At 29.2% G+C, this 27,801-nt stretch overlaps 1 protein-coding gene across 2 annotated transcripts in view; it reads right to left on the bottom strand.

Annotated features, from left to right (window-relative positions):
* Window positions 1-27,801, bottom strand: part of LOC111627855 (sorting and assembly machinery component 50 homolog) — a 56,941-nt gene that overhangs the window by 11,199 nt on the left and 17,941 nt on the right. For both annotated transcript variants that reach the window (XM_023371517.1, XM_023371518.1), the window contains exons 5-12: window positions 26,553-26,659; window positions 20,188-20,321; window positions 18,166-18,253; window positions 17,560-17,691; window positions 17,395-17,466; window positions 17,221-17,304; window positions 16,959-17,097; window positions 1,665-1,808 (exon numbers count right to left, since the gene is read on the bottom strand). In XM_023371517.1, coding sequence (XP_023227285.1) covers window positions 1,665-1,808; window positions 16,959-17,097; window positions 17,221-17,304; window positions 17,395-17,466; window positions 17,560-17,691; window positions 18,166-18,253; window positions 20,188-20,321; window positions 26,553-26,659 — 900 coding nt within the window. The remainder of the gene's footprint in view (window positions 1-1,664; window positions 1,809-16,958; window positions 17,098-17,220; window positions 17,305-17,394; window positions 17,467-17,559; window positions 17,692-18,165; window positions 18,254-20,187; window positions 20,322-26,552; window positions 26,660-27,801) is intronic.

The raw sequence follows: 27,801 nt of genomic DNA, 5'->3' as shown, positions 1-27,801 counted from the left end.
CTCTGGCATTGTGTTACTTCATGACAATGCAGGATTGCACATTACAATGAACTTGCTGCTAAACAATTCTAGTGGGAAATATTCCATTACCTACCTTTAGCCTTTACCTTGTATCATTTTTCACTAGTTTAATGAACTTGAAGGCATTTTTAGTGAAACAATGATTTGACAGCAATGAAGAGATGAATAACTATGAATAAGATAAGTTAAAGAGCCTAATGTTAGATTTCTTTAACAAAAGGATAAAAAATACTTATGCAATGATACAAAAAGGTTCTTTATCTTTGTAATGATTATGTTGAAAAGTACGTAAATACATGTGTAAAGTTTTGACACTAAAAGAATGTCTAAAATATTTTCTCTGTGCTTTTGTAGTCAATTGAAACTTACTTTATGAATTCCCATATACATTAAAACACTGTGAACTTATCCATTAGTCAGATTTTTTAATCAGTTTGCATGATTTCTTTGTGTAAAAAATCTTTTAAATTTTAACGCTGTATGAAATTTTTTCAAAAATAATACTTAAAAATAGTTTTGTTTAATAATTTTACAAATAAGAATAAGTATCTAACAACAAACACAAAGATGCAATTTTTTAATACTGACTGCCCCTGAAATAGAAGTATTTCAATAAAATATTTGAAGGTTATTTCTTCAAACCAATGTAATAGGTACTTCTGTGGTTGTGTGAAAAGGATTATCGGATGGATAGACTTGAAAATTAAATATTTTTGTAAATAGTCTTAACTTTTAATTTGAAGAATTCTAATTTGAAAAAAATATTTGAGATAATGTAATTTTGCTAAATACATATATATTAAAAAATAATGCAGAGTATATCAAAATCTTATCAAAAGAGTTTAAAAGAAAATTAATATTGTCCCTTATTTTTGATAAATAATATTGATTAAAATTAGAAATTATCACATCTCTTTACAGTGTTTATCAAATAATAGTTTTTGTTTTTGCTGTCGTTGAACTGACTAAATTTAATCTGTTTTGTCTGCTTGTTTTACCACTGATACCAAGAGATGCATTAGCATGTTTTTTAATTGAAAGTTTTTACATTTGTTTCTGCTAGTTATTTAACTCGGCTTCTATTAATATTACTGTAAAATGAATAGATGAAATAACACATTTTCTGTCATAAATTCGTGAAGTTTTTATTCATTAAAAATGATTTATTGATTTCATAAAATTAGCAAAACTAGGGATTTTGAATTTAAGTAAATATTATTTCAGATATTTACTCCATTCTTTCTAAGTATATCATTTAACTTTTAAATATATTTTTTTTGTTTCTTTATTACTAATATATCTCAATATTCATGAAAGTGTTATAATCATATTTGCTTATTTGTTTTTATTTTAAATTGGAAACCAAATTTATTTTTGGTTATTACCATAAATTAGATCATTTCTTATTCTTACAGATGCAATGAAGAAACAAAATTTTAGAAACCAATAATATAAATGAAACTTAATTCAATGATGGTAATTCAGTTTTGTTTAAAAAAATGTAATTTAGTTAATAATCAGAAAAACTGTCATCCAGAAACTTCCAGGTTATAAAGATTAATTCAATAAAATCATTTTGAAAATTAAGGATTGTTCTACCATAATTTATTTATATATAAAATATGAAACAAAATCATATTTACCTAAAAAGTAGCCTATATTACCAGCATTTAAAAATGTATGCGTTCGAAAATAATTTCCAATTCCGTCTCTTCCAGGTCGAAAGGGAAGAGGTGTATATAAATGAAGGCCACTTGCCCAATATGTTTCTGCTCCTAATGCATCTTCTAAATAAATAAATAATATCATTTTATTATACAAGTTATTAAAATATGAATAATTATTAATTAAAATAAACTATTATAAGCCAATAACAATAATGTTTATCAAAAATAACAGATTATTTTCTTAAACCTAGATTACTAAGCTTGCTCTGCTCTTACACACCTACTAACCACTCAGGATTTGTTTTTAAGTAAAGAATAATATTTGTTTTAATACTATCTTTATTTTCTAGACATGTAACTGATATCAAACCAATACTGGTCTGATACTGATATATTGACTTATGCTGCAGAGCTCTGGTAGTTGCAAATCTGGATGAAGCCAAATTAATATGACAAGTATTCAACAAATAGCACCTACAAGTTCTAGAAATTTTGGAGACATTTAAGAGTGCTTTAAAAAGAAGAATGCCTAAATTACAAAGATTGTGAATCATTATCATTGGCTTTGCAATCATCTTATGATAACCTGCAGAAGAGAACTCAACAGGCTGGCACTACTGCATGGCCAATGAGTAGTGCCAGCTAATAATATAAGTAGTGGCCAATAATATACTAGCCATAGAAAAATCAAACTGGCCCAGAGCAGCAAATTTTCATGCATATTATTTTAAAATATTTTAAAAATTTTTATTTATATTACATGGTGCAAATTGAATACTGATTGACAGAGCAAGGTCTGGAACTTCTAATTTGGTATGGCATTTCAAAACAAAATTTTATCATTTTATGTAAGGGGATAAGGGGCGTCAAATGCATGTCTTGCCCCAGGCGGCATAAACTTTAGTGCCGGCTCTGAACAGGAGTTCCACAACATATATTATTTAAAGGCACTAGTATAAATCTTATGCTACAATAGGCATTATTTCACAACTTTTAAATATTGAAAATATATGATCGCGTAGAGTCTGTTCCATCTTGTAGATTTTTATGTAAAAAACATCATTGAACCAGTTAACATCCAATTTAGAATGGTGGAAGTTTGAAGTGAGCCAAGAAATGTTTGTCAGAGAAGTAAAACGGTGCTGGAAGTGTTCAAGGTGTTTTATTGGGGAGTTTCTTATTTTTTTCAAAAGTGACTATTGAAAGAAACAAGGCATTGGTTTATAAAATGAACAGATTCCAACATGCTGATATATTGCTATCAGTAAGATATCAGTAAACATTTTTATTTTCGACAGGTTGCAATACATTGGTTATTCAGTGTTAGAAGAAGCTTAATGTTCATTGAAAATTATCCTAATTATTTTTCTTTGTCACAAGTAATGCAACAACATGCATGATATTCTGTGCAGAATACTTGTTTTCACTGTTGCAATGAAGGGCTTTATTTCTTCTTATTAAAAAAGAAACAAGAAAAAAAAAATCAAAGAAAATACTAAAATACAATAATAATATTAACTGATAAATTAAGAAAAATATTACTTTCTAATTTTCATAAAAATTATTTATATATTTCCCTTAGATACAAAGATAATTATGAATTACATTCTTATTAATGATGAATATATCATGCATAAAACTGACACAAGCATATAACAAGAAAAAAAAAATTATGAATGGTTTTGTCATAAAATGTAAGAAAAGATATATTTCTTAAATTTTATTCATTTGTCAAGAAATAGAGTGGAAAACAATGTTCAAAGTTCTTAAGAACTGAAACAATGTAGAGTGGAAAACAATGTTCAAAGTTCTTAAGAACTGAAAAAAAATAACTGTAGAGACTATATGATAATATACTAGCCATAGAAAAATCAAACAGCTCTTCAAAATTATTGAAAAAATTAGGCAGAGATGTGATTTATCACCAATACTCTTCAATATATATAGCAAGGAAATGAGGCAATTTACAGAATCAAACCATACTTGTCTTGAAGTGAATGGCAAACTCTTCGTTACAATCTGCTTTGCAGATGACATAGCTCTCATAGCAGAAAATAAACAGAACCTACAATATTCTCTAAAATACATAAATGAATTTTTAATGGAAAACACAACAAGAAAAAAGACAAAATAATGAAGTGTACATGAGATGATAAACAAAGAGCTGACATTAGGTTGAAAGGTAAAAGAACTCCTCAAGTAAAGTGTTTAGCTACCTTACAGTATTATAATATCTGACAAAAAATGTGGAAAAGATGTAGCAGCTAGAAATTCCTATGCCTCTGAGACATAAACACTCAAGAAGGCCCAAAGGAAAAAAAATCAAAGTATTCAAAATGTGATGTTGTAGGAAGATTGTAGCAAGCACCGTGAACAGAAAATCTATGTGATGCTGGATATTGCATGTTGAAAACATCTTGGAATGATAATGTACAGAACAAAGACATTCTAAAGATGGTAGAAGAAAAATCCAATTTACTAAATACAACAGAAACAGAGGGAAATAGCATGATAGATCATTTACTTCATTCTGATGGATATACAACTTTCTTGGAGGATCAAGTGGAAGGAAAATCTGTAAGGAGCAGGATGAGAATAAAACTTTTGGACAATATAAAAAATGAAAACCTGATGACATATAAAGCAGCTAGCCTTGGAAAAAAAAACCACTGATAAACAATCATGATACTGTCAACCCTGAGACTGGGGGAATGGAGAGAGAGATCAAGAAAAGTGTTATCGAAGAACATAAATAGATAATTAAAAAATATCATATAGATTAAGATGAAATAGAACTACAAGCAGAATCACAGAAATTAAGTAGTAATAATATTCGTTCTATAATTTTATTTAAATTAAAAAAAATATTGATGAAATTTAGCAAATCTTAACAGAAAAATGAAGAAAATCAACAAATTAGTAATAAAAGTTAACAGGATGTAGTAGTTTTCTATTATTAAGTCAGGTAACCTTCATATTATTTTTATAATTATAAAAATAATAATTGCAAAACAAATGATAAATACAATTTATTAGTAAATCTGTTAAGATATTTTAAACATTACTTTCAAAACTAAAAGAAATAATTTTAGTTTATCATCAATGATATTTATCTATGACACTAAGCAAATAAGATAGGATAGTACTGATAATTATCCAAATAGAAATGAATAAGTTTAGTTGAGATGAGTTTTACATGTTAGTTTTAAAATTTGATTAATTTTTAATATCAACTGATTCACTTTCATATCAACTATTTTGAAAGAAAAATTATTTATCTTATGCATATCAAAGTCAAATCTAGAGTTTCCCTACGTAAAAAAGTACGTACGGTAACTCTAGATTACTATTTAAACGTCATTTGCAATCGACTGCTCTGGTGTCGGCAACGTCAAATATTTTTCTACGGACCAGCAATAGAAAAACACCAGTTTATAGGATAAATTTAATTTAATTTGTATTACACAATATAATTTAAAATCATATAAAATATTACTGAAGTATTTCAACATCTGAAGCTAATTTTCATATGTGTTTCAAAGTAGAATCATTGAAGTCTAATAATATAATATTTATTTTGATTAGATTAGATTAAAATATTTGATGCAATAGATAACAGGAATTTATTAAATGAGCTTGATGATATAATATTTGAAACATCGATCTTTATTAATTAAACATTAAATCAAAAATGTGACGTTTAAATGAAAGAAAATAACAACAACAAAGCCGAAGAACAATAATACTAATAACTATAACAATAATGAATTATATATTTATTAATTCAAGGTACAAGATTTGATTGTAGTAAGGAATATGTGATAGAATTAAAACAATAAGGAGTTATGGAATTTTTATTAAAAAAAATAAACTTTTATATTATTAAATAAAAAATAAAATTGGAATCATATGTTGCTATATTTTTGTTATAAAAATTTTTTAATATTTTTAATTATTATAAAATGTCAAAAAGCTTAATTTTGAGGGTAGGGGTGAGTTTTACAAAATAGTGTAAATGTTGATAATGAATAAAATCTTCATTAAGTCCTATCCCTCTCAAGATACATGACCCTCCCTCTCTATCTCCCCACCATTTGACCTTTCACTGCAAAGATTTAATAGTATCAACGCCCCTCACATACAAGTCATTACACAAATTTTGTTTCTTAATCTTTACCCTATCCTGAGATATTAAGCAAAATAGATGCCAACACACAAGCACGGACATAGATCCATGGAATTCTTTTTGTCTTTTTTTTTACTTTTTTGGATTCAGGAGGTCGAAAAATGTGGAGATTTGCAAAGAAGGGGAGTAAAATTTGACACAATTCCAATACTTTTTTCCCTTGTTATGCATACACTACAGCTGGGAAAATAAAAGCTGGCAAGCGCTCTTGCTCGACTTTCCTGGCAAATGAACAGGAGGTTAAGGGATCCACGATAATTTTCAATTATACTATGATATAAAATATAAACAATAACAAAATCATATAAGTAGTAGTTTCTCTAATTAAAAAAATATCTAAGTAAAAAAACATTAAGACACATTAGCACAAAATTAAAATTGTGTTGTACCATCTATTATGAAGTTTTATAAAAATCATCTTTATATTATTAATTATTATAAAAAAAAAGGCTTCATTTTGAGGGTGGAGATGAGATTTATAAAAAAAAAACTATAAATAACAATTATGAATAAAATTTTCATTAAGTTTGACTCCACTCAAGACATGTCACAAACCCCCCTCTATTTCTCCCTTTTGACCTTTAACCACCAAAATTTAATGGTACCAATGCTTCATATATAGAAATAACTCTGCCAAGTTTCAAAATGTTTGGTTCATCCAGTCTTGAGATATAATGCAAAATAGATGCCAACATACATATTTTTGGGTTCCTTGAGTGTCAAAATGTTGAGAAATTAATAAAAAAAAAAGGGGGGAGTCAAAATTTTTATCACTATACTTTCTCAGTGTTATATTCTTTAACAACTGGAAAAGTAATAGACAATGAAAAAGAAGTGATTGAGTAATACCTGAAATGCCAGGTAGCCATTATTTTGTGAAAAGTTCTATTGACTTGAAATATAGAAGCCTGATATTTTATTATGATTGTTATTACAGGCATAAAAGATGTACTGATAAAGCCTAGAAAATCAATTTATGTAATTTCGAGTGGAGGACCTGTCTTTACTGCTGAGCAGCACACATCCCCACTGCTGGTATGGGAAGCTATTTCTTATGACAGTCAGTCACCCCTGGTAGTAGTTTGAAATATCAATGGCACAACAGCACATTTGGGAAATCCTACATCCACATTTGTTTCCTTTCATGGCATTTTCCAGCAATATAATACTTGGTTGCACCCAATTAGGTTGTCCCATGAATGACTTTGCCACACTGCCATACTTTTTTGGTCTGCCCAATCTCCAGATTTGTTGCTCATCAAGTACTTGTGAAACCAGATGGATATCAGCTTTGGCCTTCTATGAGTGTGAGGGATCTGGAGTAGCAGTTACAACTATAAGCAAATTTTATGCAAGTAGCATACAATACCAAAATACAATCTTAAAAAACAAATAGGCATGTGCAGCTCTCCACATATTCTTAAAGACATTCTGCTCATTTTAAAAATGTTTTGGTGCTGATGAGTGTTACCCCTGCATATGGTGCCTGTTTGCCTCCCTGCCTGACTGTATTGCTGCATGTATCCTGACGAGAGTAGGTACTATGAAGTTACGAAAAGGTTCTTTAAACTGTACTATTGGACTAAATTGTACACTGTACTATAAGAAAATAATTTTCTTTTTAATATGATACTATAAACACTCATTACTATCACCATTATGTTCACACGAATAAAGCTTCATTTGATTTGAACACCTCCTTCTTGATGCATAATGTTTTTGTCAAAAAATATATAAGGATTGATCAAATGAAACCCATTCAAGTAAATTTATTAAGACAAATGATACAGTATATTCATCAGTATGGCATAATTAATTAAACAATGCAATATATGAGTAAACCAGAATGCATTTTTGTTTTTTAAAAAAGTCACCTTAAAACCTTAAAAAAGTGCTGCTTGGGAACACAATATATACCATTTGTGAAGAATGATGTTGGTTGGTCCTTGAACCATTGGCTGACTGCTTCCTCGACTTCCACATCAAAGTTACAGCATTGTCCCTTAAGAGTTTTTTTTAAAGGTCCAAACAAATAAAAGCCACATGGTGACAGATCAGGGATATATGAAGGGTGGTGCAGAACTTTCCAACCTTTTTGTGCTGAAATATCCTGCACAAAAAGGTTGAAAAGTTTTTGCAACATGATTTTGTCACACAATAAAATAACACCTTGAGATAGCACTCCTGGTCACTTATTCTTTATGGCTTTATGTAGCTTGTCCAATGTTGCATTGTAGTGGTTGGCACTGATGCTCACAAGGGTTTTTAGAAACCACTAGTAAATGTCCCACAATGTCAAAAAATGCAGTCATCATAACCTTATAGGCAGAATATGACTTTAATTTTTTGCATGTTGGTGAGCCAGAGTGTTTCCATTGCATGCTTGCTCATCTTGGTTGGCTCAAAGTAGTGGCACCATGTTTTGTCACCTGTGATGATACATGACAGAAAATTATCACCCTCCACCTCGTATCACTACAAGTGGTGCAAACTCAAACCCATGCATTCTGCCTTATCATAGTCACTGAGCAAACATGGTATCTATTGTGCACACACCTTCTGATACTAAAGCTTCTTCATAACCAACCATTTGAACTGTTCCAAATGACATATGAAAGGTAAGAGCAGAGAATGCTATTCCTCCGCTAGAGAATGTAAGGTCTGACGATAGTCCACACTTATTGCTGTATCAATCTTCCTGATGGTTTTGTCTATTGCAACATGTGCCTGGCCTGGCCATGGTAAATCTTCCTTTTTCTGATGTCCTTCCTGAAACATTTAAGCCCAATCTGTCACTGTTATTTTCGACACTGGTTCGACCACTGATCGACCTTGGACAGATTCTGAATAATTCCCACTGATGTTTTCACTACTCTATGCTGAAAATAAAATGCGAGAGACATCTGAACTTCTTCCTGCTTGTTCATTGGTGTATGCTTATCATGCCACTGTGATATCATTCCCCTCCTCTTGCACTAGACCGTGTGACAGGGGATGAATGTACAGTAGAGCATCGATTATCTGACTCAATTGGGGACTGGGGTTGGTCGGATAACTGAAAAAACGGATAACCGAAAAATATGAAAAAATACATTATAAGTATAGTATATTAGTATATCTCATGTAATTAGTATATCGCTATTAACCTATTTTGCGTTGAATTTTCATCGATGTTAAGCCTAACAAAAATTTTTTTAAAATAATAATCGTCGNTAACCTTATAGGCAGAATATGACTTGAATTTTTTGCATGTTGGTGAGTAAGAAGTGTTTCCATTGCATGCTTGCTCATCTTGGTTGGCTCAAAGTAGTGGCACCATGTTTTGTCACCTGTAATGATACATGACAGAAAATCATCACCCTCCACCTCGTATCACTGCAAGTGGTGCAAACTCAAACCCATGCATTCTGTGTTATCATAGTCACTGAGCAAACATGGTATCTATTGTGCACACACCTTCTGATACTAAAGCTTCTTCATAACCACCATTTGAACTGTTCTAAATGACATATGAAAGGTAAGAGCAGAGAATGCTATTCCTCCGCTAGAGAATGTAAGGTCTGACGATGGTCCACACTTATTGCTGTATCAATCTTCCTGATGGTTTTGTCTATTGCAACATGTGCCTGGCCTGGCCATGGTAAATCTTCCTTTTTCTGATGTCCTTCCTGAAACATTTAAGCCCAATCTGTCACTGTTATTTTCGACACCGGTTCGACCACTGATCGACCTTGGACAGATTCTGAATAATTCCCACTGATGTTTTCACTACTCTATGCTGAAAATAAAATGTGAGAGACATCTGAACTTCTTCCTGCTTGTTCATTGGTGTATGCTTATCATGCCACTGTGATATCATTCCCCTCCTCTTGCACTAGACCGCGTGATGGGATGAATGTACAGTAGAGCATCGATTATCTGACTCAATTGGGGACTGGGTTGGTCGGATAACTGAAAAAACGGATAACCGAAAAATATGAAAAAATACATTATAAGTATAGTATATCTCATGTAATTAGTATATTAGCTATTAACCTACTTTGCGTTGAATTTTCATCGATGTTAAGCCCAACAAAAATTTTTTAAAAATAATAATCGTCGTTATTGTATCGTTAAAAATTAGAATTAAGCCTCATTTAAATACTTTCTTCCTTTTATGGTCGAGCCATGTTGCCAGCTAAAACACGTAAAAATACTATTAAAGTAGCCAAGACATAGCCAAATATTGTAGCGCCACATCACTAGCGGACATTTCAATTTGCCCACTAGAACGGTCGGTTAACTGATGTGACGGTTAATCGGGGGTTGGATAATCGATGCTCTACTGTATTTCATTTGATCAATCCTGATATATATTTTATAGCTTTTTATATTTATTTATAGAAAGTTTTATATTTTCTTACAAATATAATATATTATTTTAAATAAATGTATTAATATACTTATATTCACATTCAGAATATCAAATTTAACTTGTATAACAGGAATTGTATAACAGTATTGGAATTGTGTCAAGTTTTATCCCCCTTCTTTGCAAATCTCCACATTTTGAGACCTCCCGAATCCAAAAAAGTAAAAAAAAAAGACAAAAAGAATTCCATGGATCTATGTCCATGCTTGTGTGTTGGTGTCTATTTTGCTTAATATCTCAGGGTAGAGTAAAGCATGCATGTCATGACATAGTTGTATAGAAATTTTTTCAAGTTCAAAAATCACTTGAACTTTTTCTTTCTTCTACAAAAACATATCTGTTATTTCTGCTTAGTTTAAAAGTAACAACAAAATATTCAAAAATAATGACTTGTATTGATTTTATTTTTTATTAGAAGCTATTTCCATTAAGACTGCATTTATACAATGCTTAAAATATACATCATCCAAGTAAATTGACCTATTTTCATTAATTATTAATTTTAAGAGCATAAATTGATAGCATTTATAAAAAATTTTAATATAATTACTACCCCAGTGATTATAACAAAATGTCCAAAAGTCAAGCATGGCTTTAAAAATTCAAGTCTCAGTAAATTTTGAACAGAAACACATATAGTTTTCATAGAAACATTCAGAACGACAGAATATTTTCTTGAAGTACAAATATTTTGTAGAAATTTTCCACAACTAGATGATGGTGCTCATATGTAATTAAATGTAAAAGCCTAAGCCTTATTTGTTTTGATTCCCAATAATATGATCAAAGTATACATTAATGCCAATCAGTGTAGAAATCTATTATATAATTTAAATCAAGAACTCAACTGGAAATATTTGCTATACAAACTAGATATCTTCTTCTTCCAGCTACTAAATAACAGATATAACGAATATTTTTGATCAACTTGACCGCCCTGCTTCAAGTACATTACAAATGTGTTCTATTTAGATTGTTCATTTCATAACATTCTATACCATTTAAATTAAATTTCTAATTTACAAAATCAAATTAATTGAACAAATCATATATTTTAAATACTTATAGTCAAAAATCATAGTTAAACTAAGCCATCATAATGACCTTTTTCTTTTGGGGGATCAATAGAAGGCTTTCTGTGCCGAGGAAAGCGAATCATATCACATGTATTACCGTAATCCCTCAAAGCACAACAATATCGTTATATTACTTTCAAGCTATTTTTATCCCAATTTACATACTATAAAACAATGTTCAAATTATTTAGATGCTACTACTATTAAATTGAAAGAAATAAAGCTGAATTAGAATTATATAATTACATAAAACATCAATGTAATTAATCACAATTTACAGTAAATCTTTTAAGAATTAAAATTTGTATTTTAAAATTATCTCATGACATCATATAAATTTAATTGTTTTGGCATGAAATTACTTATTTTTGAATGACAAATGAATATTTTAATATAGAAATGATTAAAGATGATAATATTAATGAATAAAAGTTTGTTTATTTGAAGTATTAATAATGTTCAAATAAATAAAATTTATTACAAATATGATACATAAAATATTTACATTTTATCACAGAATTACCGAAAAAACAAAATTTAAACAGTTTGAGACATGTAAACTTATTGATAAGGAAGAACTGATTCATAATGACTTCAAATTTTGTATATTTTTTGAACTTTTGAAAATAGTAGAGAGCAATATAAAGATATCCATAGATTATGGTAATATAAAAATTTAATTTCAATGTTTTTTTTTTATTTTACACTTTAAACAGGTACATGGTCATTAGCGTTTTAAAATTTGTTAAATAAAATACTCATCACAGTTTCTGACTGCAATGTATATGACTTTTAAAAATCATAAACATGAAGCAATCAAAACCAATAGATATATTTCCAACTTTTAGAACAAAATTTAATTATCTGGAAGGATAAGTTTACTTAATTTAGTTAGAAGTTTCTTTCAAATAAATGACATCATCTAATGTCAAAACATTTTCTATTTTTTCCTCTGTTTACACAATTTCCTTATTTTGACTACAGAATTTATAAACAGCGTTTGTTTCTTTTATTGCTTTACTATGTTATTAATTATTCTTTTCGATCAGCAATTTTTTCTGCTCTGAAAATTTTTCTAAGTTTTTGAAATGCTCGTGAAATTTCTCACATGATTTTGTTATAAGACATTTCTTTCAGTAATGAAAAAAAAAAAAAAAAAAAAATACATAAACAGTATTTAATTACATTTTTCCGATGTTTTCTAATAATATTTTCAATTGTTTATAATGTTTTGAAAATGTGATAAAAGTAAGTATATATTTATTAAAAATATATACTTACTTATGATAAACTGTCAATAACTTAAGAATTTCTTCATACACCTTTACTCCATCTAAGGTGATTCACTATTTTAATAAATAATAAATCATCCAGCAGATATTAGTTTACTCATGATTCAAAAACTTAAAATTTTCTAGTAGAAAAACTCAAGTTTTCTGTTAAGGAGTTACTTTCAAAATCAAATTTCATAGTTAAATTTGTAAACTATTAAACATGTTTTCACAGTTGTTTGTCTTGTAATTAATTAGAGTCATATAAATTATATATACATAGTAAATGACTAGCTGATACATTTGTATTGCCGAACGACCTACCACATTATCTATTCAACACTGTACTTCTACAGCATGGTTTCAAAGTTGGGGATATCACCCGTACAACATCCAAGTTTCGCTCTAACATAGTTTTGGAAAAACTCTGTACAAAATTTCACAATTTTTAAGTGTAAGTTTCATTATTCGATATTTTCTTTTTATTCAAGCAAGCACGTATGTCATCTCAAATTTGTCCACAGATTTCAGAATATTGAAATTTTCAATTTCTCTTGTGACTTTGGTTGGGTTCAAGTAAATTATGACCATACCTCATATCCTTTGTAATATTTTTATATTTCGTACTTAATTCTTTTTCCATATGGTTTCTACCACCATGACCAACAGCAATACGGGCATCATGCAATATCTGACATATTTCTTCAGTGTGAATAAGTTAACTTTTTTTACATGCACAATTAATTTTTCTATTTCTCTGATAGATACGTTGTATCTACATAAATGCTGATATTCTTTTGGTAACTTCAAAGTCACTTTGATTTTTAACTCTCACTTTATATTGCAACAACAAATCACGGACTGGTGAGATGGCACCACTCCTCTAGGAGTTTTCTGTGAATCCCAAATTGAAAAACGGGGACAAAGGTTTTTCCTGGATGGGATTCTGGGTATTGTTGCTTTTTCTTGTCAGGTGATCGCTGCCACGAGCACGTGTAGCTCTCTCTCAAGTGTACTCGTGAGATTGTTGTAAACAAATGTTGTTTTAGTTTAAAACATGGTCGTGGACTTAACTAATTCATGTTTACCACCTTCTGATAAAGACAGTCTTTGTGGAGATGGAAATGGATGGAGAAAGATGGACAGGTTTCGTCTGACCGATGGTGGCCATCCATTACCTTCAATATCATTGTCAAATATACTGATTTTGTAAAAATTTGACTGTTTTGACCTTTTGTTGCTACTAACTCATTTAATCAGTTGTTGAAGGAATTATTCATATCACTTAATGATTCTCCATGACTGTTACTTTTGCAAAGAAGAAAACACTATGTTCAGAAGCAAAAGTAAAATTAAAATGTTGCACAAGATTAACGCATTTACTGATTGCATGGATTTAAAATTTAATAGTAAATGCAATATGCACACACAAGTGCTGATTGGCTAGTGTATGTCAGATGATCACTCCTCAAGGTATTATCATCACTTTGCCCGACCGGGTGATAGCAGTACTCATACTGACCAGTCAATCTGATAAAGTATGATAAAAAACCTGAAATTTATTACAGTGCTTGATTTTTTTTTGTGATTACTCATAATGACTGGGCATTATGAATAATGACAAACAAAATATTATTAATCACTTAGTCCATAACATATATTAATAATTACGAAAATTTAAAAATTTTATCTGATCTGAAAATTATTTGGTTCAATTAATTATTTTGAGAATCATTAAAACATTAGAAAGTAAGAAAAGTTAATAAATGTAATGGCCAGGACAGTAATAAATATTAAAAGTATTCACAAATTAAGAAAAATTTTTAATTTTTCTTTATATCTTGTTCTTGTCAACACCTCGGGAACACAACAATACAACACCCATGAATAAAGCTTGTAAAGACTATTGTGTTCCTGAGGTGTTGACAAGGACAAGATATGAAGACAAATTTTTAATTTCTTCTAATTTGTAAATATTTATATATATAAAAGTTGTTTTTAATATTCATCTTACCAACCAGTAATTTAAAAAAATCAGATATTATATTACAGAGATGATAAAATACTAAATTCTGCCAATACAATACAATAATTTTCCAACTGCTTACTTCAATCCATACTCTAAAGATGTATGATAACAACTTAAAGCCTAAAAACTCATTGGTTTTAGTCTAGTTGTAATAGTCTAGCTTGCTAGTCCTAGTTTCAGCCTTTTTTTAGGAAAAAATTCAAACATCTTGAATAAGCTTATAATAGTATAGGAAAAAAACTGTCAGACTTGCAACATTGCTCACAAGTTGCCTATTCATTGCTAAAAATACATCCAGTCTCCTACAAAGCAGTGCTCCATACCAAGTTAGTACTCTCCAAAAGTGACAACAAACTATACGTCATGTAGTCATAGGTGGCAAATCACATATGGAGAGGACATTATGTGTTAATTTTACAGCATGATACAGTGGAGTTGCCTTAAAGTGAATAATGATAAACTTAATTCTCACATTAAAGTGAATTTTGCTGTTGCCATGGCAAAATGCCATCGTCACAACATTAATTTTTAAGCAATAAAGCAAACAAAAATTTTACCAGAATTCATTAAACCAAACTATAAATTAACTCCACAGCCTGCAAGAAATAACTCTGATTCTAGTTATGGTTGCTTTTAACAGTTTTTGATGTGAACAATAAAAATTAGTACTGTAATAAATGTTCTATTTTGAGTCAAATAGATTTTTTCCTTGTAGTGAATAAAGATGAATTTGACATTGATTGTAAAGCAATTCAAACAATTTTAGTGTGCCATTCTACTGTACTCAGAAAGGATACCGCACCCTTTAAATGGATCTGGCTCTGTGCAAACATGTGCTTATTTGCATATGAAGGAGTGCATATGGTGATGCCAGGTACAGCTACTCTGCACCAAATTTGGCTTGTTTTTTATTCTTCTGGCACAAAAAAAAATTTTATACTTCTTAAAATAATCTTCAACAGAGAAAAAAATTATGAATTTCTTTTAGTTTTGTTTTGTTTAACTACAGGTAACCCCCGTATTACACGGCACTTCTATAGCACGGATTCACTCTAACACGGTTCGAGAATTGGTACCATCCCCCGTATAACACGGTACTTTTATAGCACGGATTTACTCTGACACGGTTCGAGAATTGGGTAAAACCCTCGTACAACAGGAAATGTAATAAATTTTTACATACTTAAGTAATAATAGTTCACGAAAATTATTATTTTCGTGAACTATTAGTACTTAAGTATGTAAATTTTCTCTTCTCGCCTTCTGTCGATACACGTGGTCCTTCTCGAAACTTGTTTCAATGTTGCCAGATCGCGACGCTTCTGCTTCTGATGTTGCCGAATGTTTTTCCCTTATTCCATACTTGCTTTATTCTTCATAAGTGCTTAGCACAATATCAGGAAATTTATGAAGACCTTTTAACTAAAAGCAAGCAATCTAAAATTACATACATTTTGAAAAAGGTAAAGCATGGATCTGAAAATAATGCAGAAAAAGGCTCAGAGGATAAGGATAACTTGCTAAAAAGAAAACGCTCTCGGTTAATTAATAGTGCTTTTAGTGATAACGAAGAAAACATTGTTTAATTTACATTAATATGTATCACTTAAAAAATTTTAATGAAGGTATTTATCTTAATTATGAAAATATACTAGCATGTTTTTTAATTTTTGAAACCTAACCCTCCTTTTCGTATTAGTTCTTTGTTTNGGAGGCTAGTTCCAGGTGTGTACAGAATACCGTTGCATGATAAAAGGCTAAAGAAAGAGTTATATTATATAGGAGCCACAAAGAGATCATTAAGAGAAAGATTGAAGGAGCACGAAAAAAATATAAGATCTAAACAACCGATCACGGCTTTGGCCAATTATGCTATCGCGGATCCTGCAGAGATTACAATCGAATGGAGCAAGGCGGATATTATACAAAAGATTGCTAATATACGACATCTAAAGTATGCAGAGGCATGGCACATTTATAAATACAGAAAAAAGGGGCTAAATATAAATTTTCGAGAGTCAAGTAGAATAGCATCGGCATGGAGAGCGGCGGCATTATAAAGAGCTAATGGACATGCGCGATCGAATATCTGAAGATTATAGAACGTGCGTTGTTCGAATTACCGTTGGGAAAATTCAAATTTTTAAAAATTTTTTTACATCAATCCTGAAGAAGGTCTATGAATTAGACCGAAAACGTTAGAGAACTAGACAAAAGTAGACTGCATTTTAAAGGTATAGTGGAATGTAGTAATTAATAATGCAGTTAGAGATTTAATAATAATAAAATTATATTACCATTTGCTCGTGGTCCAACACCCCTAACAGTAAATCCTCGGAGTGACAATGGGCCACCAAGAAAAAATTTATCACAGATTGAATAATTTTTATTCTGTATTTTATTTAAAATTCCACCTAGCAGAGATGCTTGTAGCACCTAAAGAAATTGAAATAGTTGATTTTCATTAAATTATTTAAGTAATTAAAGTTGTAAAGTTAGTTTTCTGATTGTAAATGAAATTAAAACTTTTACATTTTACTGCATTATTCTATAACTCACCATATCCATTCCAAGAGACTGATTTAATTGTACTTCTAACTCGTGTTTTAAAAATCCGACATCACCTCCTAGACCAGCATATTCCTATTCAAAATAATAAAATATAAAATCAATATCTTAAAATAGAAAATGAAAATAAAAAAATTTAAACGAGTATTAAAAATTTTAACTTACTTGATGAAGTTTGAATAACTGTCCATAAGTTGGTATAACAGGATTGTCCCTAAGATCCAAAGCTACAGTATGCTAAAATAAACAACAGTTTTATTTACATATTATTAACAATTTAAACATAGTACCGTTCATGTTGCAATCTGTTTTTAATAAATCTAACTTTACTTTAACTGAAGACTTTAGAGAATGACCTGATTCTTCTCTCACGGGAAAAGAGGTAACTGTACTAAGAGATTTTATTTCTCTCCATATTCCTTCCCAGCGAAAAGTGTGCTGAATTCTAGGGAAGGATTCCAACTATATAAAGAATATATTCATATATTAAAACAATTCTGTGAGCATTTCTTAAATATAGAGTGGGGCATAAACACTTGACAGTTTTTATTTTGTTATTATAAACTTTCCACAAGGTAGCACTAACATGCCCTCTGAAGAAACACTGGATTGTTGAGTTAGGAAGTGGCAGAAAGTTTTGGTATGTGATTCATAACCTTCCACAGAACATCGACCTCTGGGTGATAGATTTACTTCAAACCAGAATAGAACAATGTTTGGAAAATCAGGGTGGCCACATCGTGAATATTACTTTCAAGACATAAGTGAGGCACTGTCTTAAACCCCATTCTATTGATTATCTTTTTATGGTAATAAAATCTGTTCATAATGAAACATGTGTGTAAGATTTTCTAAAAACCATCAGGTAAGCATGTCCCACATTGTAAATTAAAATATTTTAAATGCTTTTAATAATTTAACCATGAAAGAACGTACGTTTAATTCTAATAAAGTTCCGTGATCAATCTCTCGAAAACCACTCCATGTAAAATCTTCTCCTTGCTTAAACAGAGCAGCCGTAAACCTAAATTATATATTATCTAAATATGTAAAAAGCTTCTTGGAATATTCATTTACTGTATTAAAAATTTAAAAACATATTAACAAATTACTATTATTTAAAAGTTTTAAAAATATTTTTCACTAAAACTTTAATTTCATTTCTATGTGTATATTGTCTACTTATCATTCGTAAATACTAGGACTTCTTATACTGGTGAAGATTCTGATTAGCAAAGAGAGGAAATCTTAAAAAGTCAAAACAAAATACCTTCATTTTCACCTGTACACATAGAAATGTAAAAAGTAAAGACAAAGAGGTGAAAAGAATTTAATTAATTTTATTTTATTCAAAGTTTGAATTTATTTTTTAAAATCACATGGCAAAATTTGATATTTTTGTATCTATTAAATTTAGATACATTTATTTGTAATTTATATTTGCTTGTAAATCTTTATGTAAACTTTGAAAACCTTTTCTTTATCTCTCCCACAAGTGTCATCTTAAACAGATGATTTAATGTAAACTGAATGAAAACTGACTTCACTGTTTTCGTGAATTCTTCAAATGTTTCTGGAAGGATTTACATAAGCTATACAATGCTTTTGAAGGGATTCATGTAGGCTGTACAATGCTTTAGAAGAAGTTTGTTTTTTTTCCATATTTTAATGTTTATTATGAAGCTACAGAGGTTTACAAGTGAGGCAAATTATAAATATTTTACCAGTAGTCACTAGCAATAAAACAATGCAACTTCACGATTCTAAAATTTGTGAAATATTAAGTAATACAATTTTAAAGTTATATACTGAAGAATACTGTAAAGATAACTATAAAAAAATTTAAAAAAAAGAATTGACTTCAGAGTTAATAGATAATACATCCAAATGCTCTCTGTAGTTAAAAGATTAAGGTAATGTTATTAATGCAAATATTAGATTTTGGTATTACATGTTTGCTGTTTGCTTGATTTATTATAACCATTATTTGTTTACTTGTTAATTTTGTTAATTTCAATATGTTTTATTAGAAACATCAAAAACTTATTGTATCAGAACTGATAAAACATCTGTATTGAAATAATATGATACTTAGCATTTTTCTTCTTCAATAAAGAATAAAATTTTATTAAAAAAAATACAGGATAATAATGGTTATTTTAAAATTATTAGGTTACAATCTTAAATAGAATATCTGTATTATCTTTTGAAAAGGCATTGATTTTTCTATTATTTTCAGTTTCAAGCATATAATATTACTTTTGCTGTAGCCTTCTGCACACAAGCAACTGTTAAGGTTACTTGCAATAAACTATTAAAAAATCAATAAACTCCTGGATTAATACACAAAGCATATAATATTACTTTTTTATGGGACTTATCATACAGGAACTTAGGCACAAATATGGATGAATTTAGACTTTATTGATATTAGTTACAAAAAAATGCATTTTGAGTGTAATATCTTTCATCAGTTCTTACACTTTTAGTACTTGTATTCTTGAAAAGTGATAAGAACTGATAAGGGGAATGACACCCAAAATCCATTTTCTTGTAACTAATATTAATAAAGTCTAAATTCATCCATATTGTCTACTAAGTTCCTGTATGATAAGTCTGTAAAAAAAAGCATATTATATACTTGACCCTAAAACTGTTAAAGAAACGAAACAAGAAACTAGAATAACAACAATTTTTCTATTACTATTATGGCAGAAATGCAGTTTTGATATTATAATATAGGTATAAATTAACAATGAATGAAAGTTCATCAATAATTTTTATTGCCAATAACATTTTAAGAAATTTAATGTAGACAAACAAAGAATTTTTTTGTACTTTCTTTTTACATATTTATACTTTTAACTACATAATAATAAATTTAAATAATAATTATAGTTTTGTAGCAAAATATATAATCATAGAAAACACAGTATTTTAATAATAATAATAGATTACCTAGGATTTCCTCTAGAAACGAAAGGTTTTGTAAATGTAACATTAAAGCCAGATGATCGTTTTGTACCATAATGATATTCTGACTGTAAGCACTCTCCTCTACCAAACATATTAGGCAACTGAACTCCAGCTACCTGAATTAGTTCAAGAAACTTCATTATTATATGATTATTTTCAAATTTAAAACTAACTTAAATATAGTTGCGATTTTAAAAAATCCTGCCAGCTATACTCTGCAGATATTGTTCTCAGAAACATTATACTCCCAATTCTGTTTTTACACAATAGATATGTTCCCTAAAATCTATGTGAAAAACAAGTAAAACGGCAAAACCGTATTTGGGACAAGACTATGTCTTGGAGACTCACTACTAAACGGAATCACTTTGATGCTCAAGGTGGGTCTCATTATCATTCTCCAATCTTCTTTAGTAGTTCTTTAGTTTTGGGCACGATCATTCAAACTTTGCTGGCCACAACCATGAGGTCGTCCATGATGCATTTTCAATGAAATTAACCTATTCAATCTCGAAATTTCTCTCCGTTGCGTGTCGATCCAGGTTGAATTTTTGCCGATGCGTAACGAAAATTTCCCGTTTTTGAAAAAAATAATCATGGCTATTGTATCGGCCGAAATTATTTTTTTATTTTGCACAAACAATATACAGTTTAATCTGATTATAACGTCATCGGATGTAACGACAACCCTAACATAATGTCAAATTTTTATCAGTCCCAAGATTTTAATATACTAGATAATGTTAAAAACCTACTTGTAACAACATAAAATCCTGTTTTAATGTCATATTTGAAGTACTCCCAAATTTACAAAATTGGATTACATATTTTATTTAACAAAGAAAATACTATGTGTTCAGTCCTAGAGTCAGAGTCCACTTCCTAGAATGACTGTGGGTGATACTCTCACCACCTGACTTCGGTTTGGCTGTTTGTAGAGAGAGTCGCCATTTTGTATTTTATTTTGACTCGGTTCTCAGTCCTCTGAGTGCTTACAAGTCTGGTTTCTTTTATGCATGCATGATTTGGACACCTAATACTCTGTGCCAAATTGCAACTCCTGACATGTACTGTACAGTATTCCTTCATACCTCTAAGATGGTAACACAGGAGGCAGTACGATTTTATAAACAAGATATAGTCTTGTCAATAATTCTGTTCCTATGAAAAAATGGAAGATTGATTCCACACCTCCAAAACCAGTATAAAATAATATGACAAACCAATTAATTTAATAGGATGTGTTCAAATCTATAAATTTCTTGCTAGGTTTTGCCTTACATAGTGTACCCAAAATGGCTGCTTAGAATAGTCAAAAATATAGATAATTAAATACTAATTTTGCTGGTAAATGTTCAAGTATACTTAATTTAAAAAATTTTTTCAATTTTAGTTAGTAAATCTAGGACAACTGTAACTTACTTATCAGCAAAATTTGATAAATTTATAATACAAAAAACGACTTTCAACAACTTAACACTGTGTTGATAAATAACAATCCACAAAACCTTTTTTTACAAGTGTTATGTCCGTAAGCAACTTGCTTACAGACATAACACTTGTAAAAAAAAAGGGTTTCGTGGATTATTAAACACCAAGTGGTATACTAAAACTATTCCATATTGAAAGAAATGCAATCATACAAACATATTGTCAAATTTGAATTAAAGTTTTTGCAACAGCTTCAATCATAGAATAAACTCAGAATGAAATACTTCTTTGAATATTTATAGCGACAATAAGTCATAAAAAAACAGCCAAATCTTAAAATTTACTTGAATGTATGTAACTATCTTAAATGCAAATTCTAGGAATGTTCATAAAAAGAGCGATTTTCTAAAAAAGGAAGTATGCAAATTTATTGAAATGTGGCAGAACTGCACAACTTGGCAGTAGGTAGAGCGCCAAAATTAAAATAAACTTATTTCTTTGGGCTGCACAAATGTTTTAGCAGCTCATGTTCCAAGGTGTAATTAATAATTAAACTATTTTGCAAATGAACCGTATTATAAAAAGGGACAATTTCAATTAACACCAATTAATTACACTAATTACTTAAGATTTTTATTTATCATGAAATCAATTTATGCCCTTGCTACATCTTTACTTTCTTTTACATCCTCTACATTTATCAAGGGCCTTCTGAAATCCTTTCAAAGGCCTGTATTGATCAAAAGAAACTATGTAACAAGAGAACTGAATTTTTTCTAAGCAAAGTTAAATCAAAACCTTGTAAAAAAGTCTGTGTACAAACAGAATTGGGTGTAATATATTTTATAAATATCATTGAGCATATTTTCAAGAATAAAAGTTTTCTTTGCTATTTGATAGAAAGTACAAGCAGAAAAAATAGTATAACAACAGTATTATTATTAGTATAGATATAAACAAAATGTTTCACATTATATATAGCTATCTTCAACTTACTATTACATAGATTAACTTTTACTTTGATATGTTTAAAATTTTATAATTTACATTCTATAAATTCTTATAAAATTATATACATATAATATTGTCTACTACTTATATACATATGAAATGATGATAGGAAATTATATGAATTATATACCTATAATATGGTCTACTAATTTTTCTAATAATTAGCTCTAGATATTATTATTCTTATATAAATTATATACATTCATTTTTTAATATTTTAGTAATTTCTTAATAAATGTATAAAATATATTGAAATATTTTTTCTTTGTAATAAAAAAGTTACTTAATGTCATCTATTTTAATTAGATAATCGATAGTTTATTTTAAAATTATGAGAAACAATTTTAAATTTATGTATATCCGCATCCTCATGCAATAATAAAATCTATATCAATACAAGTTCCTTGTGTGATGTAAGTTACTGAAAAAAACCAAAAATTTTAGGCTAAAAAATCCACAAAATCTAGTAATGGAAACCATCAATTATATGTAGCCAGTCTGCATGAACTCTAAGTTATCTGTAGTTATAAATGTCCATTAAAAAGTTCTCATAATTTAATTTATCATCACAATCTTTTGGTCCTATTTTGAAATTCTTTGTTTAAACCATGTTTAATTACAGTAGAGTGTTGATTTTCCGAATCAATTGGAGACTGGGGTTGTTCGTATAACTGATATTTTGGATAACAGATTTATGTACGAAAAAATAGTTTAACATATCCGATGTTGAAATTTTTCTCCGTTATGTGTCACTTTGCGTTGAATTTTCGTTGATGTTAAGCCTAGCAAAGACTATTGTATCGTTAAAAATTATTTTTTTATTTTGTACAAACAAAATAAATATATTGAAAAATATAAAAACAACAAAAAAATATACTTCAGATGTTAATTTAATATCAAAACGTAAAATATTTGAGTAGCCCAAGACATAGCCAAAGATTGAAGCGCCACAGCACTGGAGAAAATTTAAATTTGCCGACTGGAATTCTTTCAGATGATTGACTTTCGGAAAATCGATGCTCTACTGTATTACACTTTTCTTCCATACTGAATTAAGTTATTCTCACAAATCTGTTGTTTTTATAAACATGTTTATCTAAATATATAAAATTACTTGTCCTGACTGACTGACTGATTCATCATCGCCCAGAGCAAATCGCTGAACCTAAAGAGGTGAAATTTGGTACACAGTTAGGGTACGTCATGAAAACGCACACTACAAAGGGATTTTTCGAAATTCCCCTGCGGGAGGGGGGAGAGGGAGAGCATTAAGGCTTACTTGGAAGAACGGCTTCTACTGTACTATTTTAGATGTGATTTTTTTGTTTTTAACCGCATTTTAGTAAGGTACGCGATGGGAATGCACACTAAGTAGGAATTTTTTGAAATTCCCCCATGGGGGGAGCATTAAGACTTAACCAAAAGGACGGAAGCTGTTCTACTGTACTATTTTAGATACGATTTTTTGTTTTCAACAACATTTAGTCTTCATTGAGTACTTAGGTGTATTAAATTGATAAAGTTTTAGACATTGTTATAAATATTTTTATATATTTCGATTTTTTAACCAAATGTTTGAACCATTTTAAATTTGAATTTGTTATTGCATATTGGTTCGATTATTGAATGATTGTAAACATTCCAGAAAATTGATCAAATTGAAAATAGTTTGTTTGATTCTCAGCGGTAGGTGTTATATAACAATTACTATAGTTGTTGAAATACTGAATATAAATGGGGTTTGCTTGCAAAACCTCCATGGGCAAAGTCGCAAGTAACAGCTAGTTTGTAATATAAATGCTTCCAATAAAATGACAAATCTGGAAATTATATAACTAAAATATTTTTTAAATATTTGAACTGTTGATAAAATTAATAAGATATCTGAAGAAAATAACAAAAGCATACTTTTTATCAATATATTCTAGCAAATTTCATTTTGCTTTTGTAAGAAAATGCACATTACATATGAAGTGTCTATTAAACTGATTAAAATACAAACCAAGCTTCCTTCATTATTTCCAACTAAAGTATTAATTCCTCCTGTAATTCTTCGAACTTCTTGCACATAAAATGTAACCTCAAGTCCTTTGGGTGTAGCATCAGCACCTGAAAAGAAATTGCTAATAATTAATTTATTGTAAATAACTTTTAAACTAAATTCAAAAAAGTTTTCTTAAATTTAATTAACTATTACTTTTTTCTTCTTCAGTAAATTATTTCCTTTTTGTAGTGAATAATATTCTCCCATCTTTCTAGACTTTAAATTTATGATTGCCTAAATTATTTCAAAATAATATTTTCCTACCTAAAGCTTTTTTTAATACTAAATATATTAATATGATGATATTAAATTCATTACAAACTGAGAGATGCAATTTTGTCATTATTAATATTATAGTAAAAGGCTTGCTAAAAATAAAATTTATCAAAACGTTCTGATAATATTTTATTGATTTAAATATTAAAGGTAATTTATTATGATTACATTACTGCAGTGTTTTCCAATCTGTGGGGTGCAAGACTATTGCAAGTGGGTGCACAGATTTTACCAAATTATCATTTTTTAATACGAGCAAAAAAAAAAAGTCAAATCAATGTCAAAAAAATGAATCAGCAAAATGGTTATGCCTAATTCACAATCCTCCAAATGACTCTGGTACAAATGCTAAAAACCTATTTGCACTATTGCCGAAACATCTTGACAAGAGTTAAGCCCCAGAAAACAATATACTTTATTTAATAAGATATATCGTTTTGTAGGCCATTAAATAAATTATAAGGATAAATTATATTTATGAAATTAGATGGTTACGAAAATTGATGGGGTGCAACAATTTTTTTCTGAAGAAAAGGGGTGCAAGTACAGAAAGTTTGGAAACTACTGCATTACTGTAATTATCAGGTCAGTCCATAAGTTCATGCATATTTTATGANTAGGATTCATTCTGGAGAGAAACCTTTTACTTGCGACCATTGCAAACGGAACTTTACACAAAGACAAAATCTAGTAAAACATCTTCGCATTCACACTGGCGAAAAGCCATTTGCTTGTGATCACTGCAAACGGAGATTTTCAAGGAAACATCATCTAATAAGTCATCTTCGCATTCACACAGGGCAAAATACTTTAAAATTGTCTTGAAAATTCAGTTTAAATTATCACAGGAAACACCTTTCGAATAAATATTCGTAAAGACGGGCTTGCTAAAAATAAAATTTATCAAAATGTTCTGATAATATTTTATTGATTTAAATATTAAAGGTAATTTATTATGATTACATTACTGCAGTGTTTTCCAATTTGTGGGGTGCAAGACTATTGCAAGGGGTGCACAGATTTCACCAAATTATCATTTTTTAATACGAGCAACAAAAAAAAGTCAAATCAATGTCAAAAAAATGAATCAGCAAAATGGTTATGCCTAATTCACAATCCTCCAAATGACTCTGGTACAAATGCTAAAAACCTATTTGCACTATTGCCGAAACATCTTGACAAGAGTTAAGCCCCAGAAAACAATATACTTTATTTAATAAGATATATTGTTTTGTAGGTCATTAAATAAATTATAAGGACAGTATTTATGAAATTAGATGGTTACGAAAATTGATGGGGTGCAACAATTTTTTTCTGAAAAAAAGGGGTGCAAGTACAGAAAGTTTGGAAANCGCAGGTAACAGCTAGTTTGTAATATAAATGCTTCCAATAAAATGACAAATCTGGAAATTATATAACTAAAATATTTTTTAAATATTTGAACTGTTGATAAAATTAATAAGATATCTGAAGAAAATAACAAAAGCATACTTTTTATCAATATATTCTAGCAAATTTCATTTTGCTTTTGTAAGAAAATGCACATTACATATGAAGTGTCTATTAAGCTGATTAAAATACAAACCAAGCTTCCTTCATTATTTCCAACTAAAGTATTAATTCCTCCTGTAATTCTTCGAACTTCTTGCACATAAAATGTAACCTCAAGTCCTTTGGGTGTAGCATCAGCACCTGAAAAGAAATTGCTAATACTTAATTTATTTATTGTAAATAACTTTTAAACTAAATTCAGAAAAGTTTTCTTAAATTTAATTAACTATTACTTTTTTCTTCTTCATTAAATTATTTCCTTTTTGTAGTGAATAATATTCTCCCATCTTTCTAGACTTTAAATTTATGATTGCCTAAATTATTTTAAAAAAAATATTTTCCTACCTAAAGCTTTTTTTAATACTAAATATATTAATATGATGATATTAAATTCATTACATAATTACAAACTGAGAGAAGCAATTTTGTCATTATTAATATTATAGTAAAAGGCTTGCTAAAAATAAAATTTATCAAAATGTTCTGATAATATTTTATTGATTTAAATATTAAAGGTAATTTATTATGATTACATTACTGCAGTGTTTTCCAATTTGTGGGGTGCAAGACTATTGCAAGGGGTGCACAGATTTCACCAAATTATCATTTTTTAATACGAGCAACAAAAAAAAGTCAAATCAATGTCAAAAAAATGAATCAGCAAAATGGTTATGCCTAATTCACAATCCTCCAAATGACTCTGGTACAAATGCTAAAAACCTATTTGCACTATTGCCGAAATATCTTGACAAGAGTTAAGCCCCAGAAAACAATATACTTTATTTAATAAGATATATTGTTTTGTAGGTCATTAAATAAATTATAAGGACAGTATTTATGAAATTAGATGGTTACGAAAATTGATGGGGTGCAACAATTTTTTTCTGAAAAAAAGGGGTGCAAGTACAGAAAGTTTGGAAACTACTGCATTACTGTAATTATCAGGTCAGTCCATAAGTTCATGCATATTTTATGACTTTGAGAAAAATCTTGTTTTGCTGTTAAAAATGCCAGTCTAATGTGATACTTTTTACACTGAAGTGTTAAATTGGATCTCATTCATACAATACTGTTCAGAATTGGGAACATTTCAGTTGTTTATTTTCGTTAAAATGGAAGTAACAGATGAATATAAGAGACATGTTTTATACTTTTTATTTTTAAGTGGTGAGAATGCTACAAATGCAGCCAAAAAATTAAATACTGCTTATAATCAAACTGTAACAAGTGTAAGGACTGCGCAGAAGTGGTTTGAAAGATTTAGAAATAATGATTTTAGTGTG

This window comes from Centruroides sculpturatus, unplaced genomic scaffold (genome assembly GCF_000671375.1).
Source record: "Centruroides sculpturatus isolate CEXI.00-Female unplaced genomic scaffold, Cexi_2.0 scaffold475, whole genome shotgun sequence".
In the NCBI taxonomy this organism is placed as follows: domain Eukaryota; kingdom Metazoa; phylum Arthropoda; class Arachnida; order Scorpiones; family Buthidae; genus Centruroides; species Centruroides sculpturatus.
The sequence above is the reverse complement of the archived record's forward strand: the minus strand, read 5'-3'. Positions and strand labels throughout refer to the sequence as shown.